The 8,437-nt window shown below is 37.0% G+C and overlaps 1 protein-coding gene across 1 annotated transcript; it reads left to right on the top strand.

Annotated features, from left to right (window-relative positions):
* Positions 1–937: 937 nt before the first annotated feature.
* On the top strand, positions 938–8,199 carry LOC104071907 (YTH domain-containing protein 2-like; the record flags this gene model as incomplete). Its single annotated transcript, XM_009577065.1, has 6 exons — positions 938–1,047; positions 2,584–2,876; positions 3,302–3,479; positions 4,534–4,737; positions 6,602–6,784; positions 7,954–8,199. Coding segments are annotated over 6 exons (1,049 nt in total), but the record flags the coding sequence as incomplete, so codon positions are not given.
* Positions 8,200–8,437: the final 238 nt, after the last annotated feature.

The following is an 8,437-nucleotide window of genomic DNA, read 5'->3' as shown; positions in this document are numbered from 1 at the left end:
CTTCCACGAGTGATAAACTCTCCTTTTTTCCTGAGTGCACGCCAGAGCTCCCCCTTCAGCCAGGCCGGTCGTCTTCCCCCCCGGTTCTTCTTACGGCACATGGGGACAGCCCGCTCCTGCGCCTTTAAGACTTCCTTCTTGAAGAACGTCCAGCCTTCCTGGACCCCTTTGCCCTTCAGGACTGCCTCCCAAGGGACCCTCTCGACCAGTGTCCTGAGCAGGCCAAAGTCCGCCCTCCGGAAGTCCATGGTAGCGGTTTTGCTGGCCCCCCTCCTTACTTCACCAAGTATCGAGAATTCTATCATTTCATGGTCGCTAAGCCCAAGCCGGCCTCCGACCACCACATCTCCCACCAGGCCTTCTCTGTTTGTGAACTAGAATAGTTCACAATACTAGTTTGAATCAAAGTAAGAATCCAAGTTATTTTTGAAGCTTTCCTGTCTTGATCTTAAACTGTTACTCTTAAAATAGCGTTTATGCTGATTGAATTGCACTTAAAAAAAAAAAATAGAATCCTACTTAATAGCCATATGCATATATAATTTTTTTTTTTCTTAATGGGTCTTTAAATCTGCTGTTTTACTAGGAAATAAATCATAGAGCAACATGTGGTTTTGCAAACAGCTTCAGGCAAAAGTTTGATAATGGCTTGTTGATATTGATGAAGATACATGAGTGAGTCAGATCACATCAGTACAGGTGCTTACATAGCAGGACCCTCAGCAGTTCTGGATACTTGAGTTCTGCTAACTGAAGCAAAGACTTTTCACTGAGGTGTATTTGCAGAAAATAAAAAGTGGCTTTGCAAATGTTTACATTTTAAAATAAAATTTAGGAGGAAAATGGGTTTATTGCTGGTAATACAGTAGTGTTCAGTTTTTTGTATGTAGGTGGCAATAATACAGAAATGTCAATGCATCTTTTATATTTAATTCAGGGGATGGGGTATCTAATGATAACAGTGATAGTGAGATGGAGGACAAAACAACTGCTAATTTGGCACTACTGAAGCTAGATGAATGGCTCCATCTCAAACTGGACCCTGAAGTAAGTAATGTATCACTTCAATGCTTGTTTCTTGTAGACGGATATTTATGTCATATCTTCCTAAAAAGATTTCTGAAACACTTGGGTAACCAAGAATTTTCTGTAAGAATAATTGTCATCGTCCCTTTGGGCCTCTCAAATTTACAGGACAACGTACTCTGTGATTTATCCTTTATTTCATGAGCTCATTAAGAAATACAAGAAACAAACGGGCTCAATCCCCTTTCGCATGAATTCACTTATTCACCATTCAGGTCATAAGGTTCCATGACTTATAATCTTAGAAACTCTCAATTTGTGCACCTATGAGCAAAAAGAAAAAAAAATTAGTTACCTAACGTCACCGTTAGCTGACAGTGAGAGTGCTCATCCTTCCTCCTCCGTCACGGTGTGGGTATCCCCTGTATCACACCGGGAAGCAGGAAAGCCTCAGCAGTCCAGCTGCTGTTGGATCCGCTTCAAAAGCTTTTTGGGTAAGCTGATGTTTTATACCTTACCGCTTGGAGGTTTGGTCCATTTCCATAAGTTAGCCTATTCTGACGAAACTGTCAGACAAAAGAATAATGGCTGCAGGAGACAGCAAGCTGCAGGTGATAGTGGCTGTATAATGGCCCTTCAGCTCTTTCTGGCCACCTGTCCTGCCTTCGTGGTGCTCTTGCTTTGACCTAGTGGTATTGCTCCCAGCAAGCATCAAGCCTTAGCGTGAGCTGGGTTAACCAAAATCTGAGCAGGAGATGAGTGAACAGTCACAATGGCATATTGTGTATTTCCTTCTCTGAGAGGATGACTAAAGTTGGATTAAAATGGAGCACCTGAAGTTGGAGTTGCTGAAAGTAAGTTGCTGTCAGGTTTAGAAAAAGGAAACAAAAAAGCCTTTTGAAGACAGAAGTCTTCAGGTCATTGAGAAGCTCTGGCTGTGGTAGGAGATAGAGTAGTTTATGGATTATGAAACACTTGGAATTATCAGATCTAATAATAATACTGTCTCTTCTAGAGATGTTCAAAAGTGTGATCTTTTTTTTTTTTTTTTTTTTTTTAAAAAATGGAAGCATTTCTGATAACATGAGAATATAGTCATCTGAATTCAGTCATCTAATTTGAACAGAAGTCCGCATAAGAAAAATCTGTCACTTAGAGCTTTTTTCCCTCAGGTATGAATGAAGAGTGCATGAATACAGACTGAATTAAGAGGAAGGGCATAAAGCAAAAGATTTTTTTTTTTTTTTAAAAGATAAAATTTCAAAGTGAAAAATAAAAAATCCTGTGCATTTACAATATAACTTTAAGTTTGGTGCAGAGCTAAGTGAAATAAAATGTTTTAAAAATGATCTTGCACCTGAGGAAAGAAAAGGTAACTTAACAGCTTGGTTTAAATGTGGGGTTTTCTCCCCCTCCCCGACACTTTAGTCTTGCCTTTCAATTTGGACTGTGTTCATTTTAGAATGCCAGATGCTGCCAGGCAGGAAAGACGTAGGGTACCCTTACCTGTCTGATCTTATTTTTAGTAGTCTTTAACAGAATTGAAATTCATTACAGGCTGCTGGTTTGCTGTTGCAACTCAGACAGAAGTGGCATAGCTTATTTCTGCGTCGTATGCGAGCTCCTTCTAAACCATGGTCTCAAGTAGATGAAACAACTGTAAGAGCAATTATAGCTGTTTTAAGTACTGAAGAACAGTCTGCAGGTTTGCAGCAGCCTTCAGGAATTGGTCAGAGACCAAGACCTATGACTTCTGAGGAACTTCCTTTAGCATCTACGTGGAGGTCAACCAACAGTAGAAAAAGCTCAGCAGAAACTGAATTCTCTGATGACTCCTCTAATGCTGAAAAGTAAGTTTTTGAGATCTTCTGGAGACTCTAGGTTGTAATTTATTTAGCTATAAAAGCATCACTTGAATTTCTGCTAGTAATAAGAAGGAAGAAAATAGAATTACAGTTGAAAGAATTGATACTGTCCTATGCTGTGTTGTAGTTGTGATTTCATTGAGAAGTATTTCATATGTGTGCCTGCTGTTTGAGAGAGCAGTCAGGAATATTGTCTATGAATTGTGATCTCTGGGAAGAAGTAGCAGAAGAGGTTTAACCCTAGCTTTCAAAAACAATGCATGATCAGTATTTTTTTGTGTTAGTGTTTAATACGTTTTGGAATTACTGTAATATATATCGTCATGCAATAGGCTGCTATGTAGATATAAATTGTTCTGTGACCGCTTATGAATATCATGGTGTGTCCTGTATCTGCCTTTACTTTGTAGAGTTTTAATGAAATCTACGCCTCCTGCACTTCACCAGCCAAAGAAGTACAAAGAAAAAAACATTTTGCACTCCAAACGAGCTTCAGATGACAGGTCAGATCAATCATCAGTGAAGTCTACGGACAGCAGTAGCTATCCGAGCCCCTGTGCTAGTCCTTCTTCTCCAATATCTGGAAAGGTAGAGTTCTTGTAAACAAATTACCCCACTCTTCAAAATTAATAGAATTTCAGAAATAAATTTGCTGATATCTTTCAGCAACTATTAGGTATTATATTGGTAAATTAAGAACCTAAGTTAGATTTTCATTTTTAACAGCTGCATAATACTTACTTCTTTCTGGAACTTAAAATCCAGGCTAAATATCCTTGTTATACTAGTTTAATAAAGTAAAAATATTATTCTTTGCAGACTGCTGAGGCAAAGCTATTCCAAAGTAGAAAATGTCAGATTTTTTTAAATACACTTTCACTGGTTATTGTATCAAGTTTAATCTTTTTTTCTAAATTAGTATACAGTACTATACGTGTACTTCTGAATTCTTTGGATTCTGCCTTCCTCTGTTTCTGTAATAGCATACATCAATACTGATTCTCTTTAAGTTTTGTGTTATCTGCCTTATTATGACTGCTTGCTTTTTTTATGGCAGTTATTTTAACAAAGCACACATTTTTAATGAGATTATTGGCGTAATTCTCCCTATGTACTTGAATAGTAAGCTGCAGTAATACTAAACAGATCACTGAGAGGAAAACCCATTGTTCCTCTATGCACGGACTCATTGGAGCATTTAATAATTCCACTTAAGTCTTTCAGTTTTTAAATTCAGACAGTGTAAAAGGGAGAAAACTTATATTTCCTGAAGGTGGACATGTGAGTAATGTGCTTCAGGCTACAGTGTAGAATGATTAATTTTGTGTCATCTGAAGGTGTGTCAGACTTCAAAGAATTGTAATTAATCACTAGATTATTTAGGCCTGTTCTGCTATACTTGTTTGCTGCCCCTCATGAATGAACTATTATTTTGGAAAGTGCTTAAAAAATTTAAGATAGATGTCAAATACCCTTTAAAACCAATTCAGACAGTACCAGTTGATAGATTCTGTGTTTCTTGTAGAATCTGGAGGAGGAGGGTAGGAGCACAGTCAAAGGATTTCTGTCTTCATGTGTGTAAAACTTTAGAACTAAAGCCTGGTTTGTTTTATTGTAGCTTAATTTCATGTAATTTTTCCAGGGTTCCAAATCTCCTTCACCAAGACCAAATATGCCAGTTCGGTACTTTATAATGAAAAGTAGCAACCTGCAAAACATTGATATTTCTCAACAGAAGGGTATATGGTCTACTACGCCAAGTAATGAACGAAAACTAAATAGAGCCTTTTGGGAGAGCAGCATGGTTTACTTAATATTTTCTGTTCAAGGATCTGGACACTTTCAGGTGAGTCCTTAGTTAATAATAAACATTAGCTTTGGTTGATGGTTTAGGAGAGTGCAGCAAATGACTGTGTAGTATGGAGGTTTTTGCTTATGACTTCTGACCTTCTAGTAAGTCGAGTAGCAAGCAAATATATCTGGTTGCTGAGGAAAGAGTATTTAATTCTTCTCATTAATATGCCCTTTTAGCTAACTCAGTTTGTCACTTAAAGGCTAAGACTGAATTGCCTCCAAACATCTTGAGTCAGAATTATATTTATATCCTACATTAATCCTTCAAAACAACAACAACAACAAAACAAACGAACAAACAAATCCAAACAAAATAGGGGATTGCTACTCTTTTCTTTGCATGCCAAAGTAAATATTGTAAGTGAACAAGCAGTTATAATCAAGTCACAGCTTTCTAAAGACATCGTAGATGCCTTTATTACAAATTTTAATAAAATCTGTTTTGCCTGAACTGTAGTTTCTAAAAGTTAGGAAGCTGGAAAGTCATGGCCATGATTCTTCCAGAGCTGTGTCTTGAGTTCAAGTTTAGCAAGGTATTTGTAAACAATTTGGTGACAAATCTGTAACCAATTTGAAGTTAAAGACTTGACCTGGTGGTGCAAAGTTGCAGGTTAACTGTATTGTAGAGAGGGCTAAACTCAGTTGTTCCAGGTAAAGAAAGTTCAACTTACCTCTTTATATAAACTATTCATAAAAGTCAGTTAAACTTGAAATCTAATGAACTAGCCCAAATACCGCTGTCTTGGTGATACCAAGGATTGCGGTGAGATATACATACGATGATTTGGAAAATGCAGATGTAATACAGGAAAGTAATTTTCAGCATGCCAGTTGATACTGAAAATGGGCTGTTGTATTGGTGGTCTTAGACGGGGAAGCTGGGAGGAGAACACATGCTGAAGTCAGGAGTGTAGGTGCTTGATGCTGCTTTGCCCTTCCAGTTTTGACGATGCACTGAACATTCATGGGAATTTGAGATTAACATTCCTATTAATATTCTCTTGTACCAAGTCTCTTTACTTTCTACCTTTATTTTTCTGTGTTCCTTTTATTAATTTCCATTTAAGTCTGGCTTTAGCTATCTAGTACTGCATGTCGTACAACAGTAGTGTGTGCTGGTAACTTATGTAGCGCACTGCATCTCTTGGACTCCTAAGTCATAACTGCCATAAATTTGCCTGAATAGTTGATAAGTTGGGTGTGTGGTGGGGTTTTTTTGTTTTGTTTTTATTTGGTGTGTGGGCAAGTAGGGGTTTCCTTAAATAATCTTGGATTTAGGGTTTCTTTCATTTTCTTTCTGAATACTTGTCTTGTTGGAATTTCTTCCCACTTCGTTGAAGAAGGAAATAAAAGCAACTTTGACTTCTTTCTTTGAAAAACAGCTACACTCTCTTAATTCTATGTGAAAGCTTGACATAGAGGGAACATGGGAAGGAGGGAATGGATTTCTGTAAAAAATATTTGCAACTAACTAGGAATAGCTAATGGATTATTACGTAGTAGAACTATTATGTAGTATGCATCTTGATTCCCTATACTTCAAATGTTTTTACAATGCCTTTTCAATCTCTGTTACACAGCTTAAAAAAACTTCTAATGGTAATTGTGAGAGATTAATTGAGAGACATTCTCTGTGGTCAAACTCTAGAAGGCATATTTGAAGTAGAAAAACAAATGATATTTCTTTTAACTTTCTAGATGTAAACATTTTAAAAGATCCAGCTTCATGGGGGAGAATATATGAATCACTTTTGAAACTAATTGTTTCATGTGAAGTGTAGTCATTTATTTAATTCTAACGTAAGCAGATAAGCTCTAATTGTGTCTTTCCATTCATATTTCAATTTTTGCTCCAGGGTTTTGCTAGAATGGCTTCAGAGATAGGATGTGAGAAAAGTCAAGACTGGGGATCTACGGGTTTTGGAGGTGTATTTAAGGTGGAGTGGATCCGAAAAGAAAGCATTCCTTTTCAGTTTGCACACCATTTGCTCAATCCTTGGAATGACAATAAGAAAGTACAAATAAGCAGAGATGGCCAGGTAATGTTCCCCTCTTCTAAAGTTGTCCTTACTTGGTAGAACTCTGTATTGTTTATTAGCTTGCTTAGCCTTGACATTTATCTCTACTGTCCTCATATATCTGTTAATCTGAATCACAGTTCATTGATGCACATTTTACATTCTGCTAATGCATTACTGTTGAAGTAATGGAGGCTTTTTGATAAAATCAAAGCAGTTTCTTGCTTAATATGCATTTTTAAAAAAGTTTTAAAGCTGGATGCTTCCAAAAATAAAAGCTTTTTGGAATTTGTAATTCTGATTCTGGAGATTTGTTCCCTGTTTGGTTCAGATTTGTTCCCTGAGATAGTCTGTCACACCCAAATAACTTCATAATTACAGCTTTGAGTTTCCTGTAAAGACTGAAGAGAATCTTGAGATTTGAAGTGGAATAAAGCTCAGGACACTTCTCCAATCTGTTAAAGCTAAATGCATCTACAAAAAGCTGGAAGAGAATTGGAACAAGAGTTCTCTGTGGCAGTTTCTGCATTCTCTCCAGTCCCCTCCCAAAATATCTCCTTGATATGAGATTCTAGAGCTAAACTTTTTTGTATCATCTTCTCACCATTTCCCCAAAACCTCTCCAGTTGAAAGAATGAGGAAAGGAACATAGCTTGTGATGGAGTTAACAGTGCTTCTGTTGTAAGTGGCTCTTAAGACCTAAAGAGTCTTAAAATAAAGCAGTTGTTTTTAAGATCTTTAATGTCTATGATTCCACCAAGAGCCACTGTATTATTTGATGGAATTAAACTTACAAGACGTGGAGAATAATGATCTTTAGTTAATAAGCAAGTGGCCTGTGGAAGGTACAAAGTATATGGTGCATATGTTCTTGTATATGGTGGTGGTGGTGTGTTCGTTCAGAATTCTCTTCTTAAGAACTGACATCTTACTGTGAATGAAAAAAAACTCCAACCAACCTGTAGGCCACAGTTGCTTATGAAAGTTTTTATCTCCTCTTGAGCCCTAGTAAAAAAACCTTTCTGTGTGGGAAGTTTTAGTGTATGTCTTAATAGCAAAAGGAACGAGCTTTTTCAGAAAGACTGAAAGCAATCACTAGTAACTTCATCTAACAATTTTGTTATAAATAGTTTCTATATGTTCAATAGTAGCTGTGCAAATAACTTCTCTAATTTCCTGCTCATTCCTAGGAGCTGGAACCACAAGTTGGAGAGCAGTTGCTACAGCTTTGGGACCGTATTCCTTTGGCAGGAAAAAACTCAACTGATTAAGTATGTCAAGTAATGTGATAAAGGTAGTTATTTCATGCATTACTTGCTGTTTTTGTGATAGAGGAAAAGCTATCTATATACAATGATTCATTACAGTACTGTCTTTCCTTTGTAGTTTGTGGAAGAACAGGTACACTTAGTACTAAATATTCTCTTCCTTTTGATTTTTTTTTTTTTTTTTTTTTTTAGCTGTGGTTGTTGAAACATCAGCTATAACCACTAGAACCAGCAGCGTGCCTACAATATAAAGATGAGGAAGAAGGCGGCGCAACAAGCTCCTGAAGTTGCTAGTCATGCTATGCAGCTAGGAGTGGAAAAATAAGAGGGAATTGTGTTGGTTTCAGTATTTCCTTAACAAATGTCAACATTATTCACCAGCCTGTTTTTGACTGAATTATTTTTT

The sequence above is a fragment of the Fulmarus glacialis genome, unplaced genomic scaffold (genome assembly GCF_000690835.1).
Source record: "Fulmarus glacialis isolate BGI_N327 unplaced genomic scaffold, ASM69083v1 Scaffold17084, whole genome shotgun sequence".
NCBI classification, from domain to species: Eukaryota; Metazoa; Chordata; class Aves; order Procellariiformes; family Procellariidae; genus Fulmarus; species Fulmarus glacialis.
This window is presented reverse-complemented; position numbering and strand designations above follow the sequence as displayed.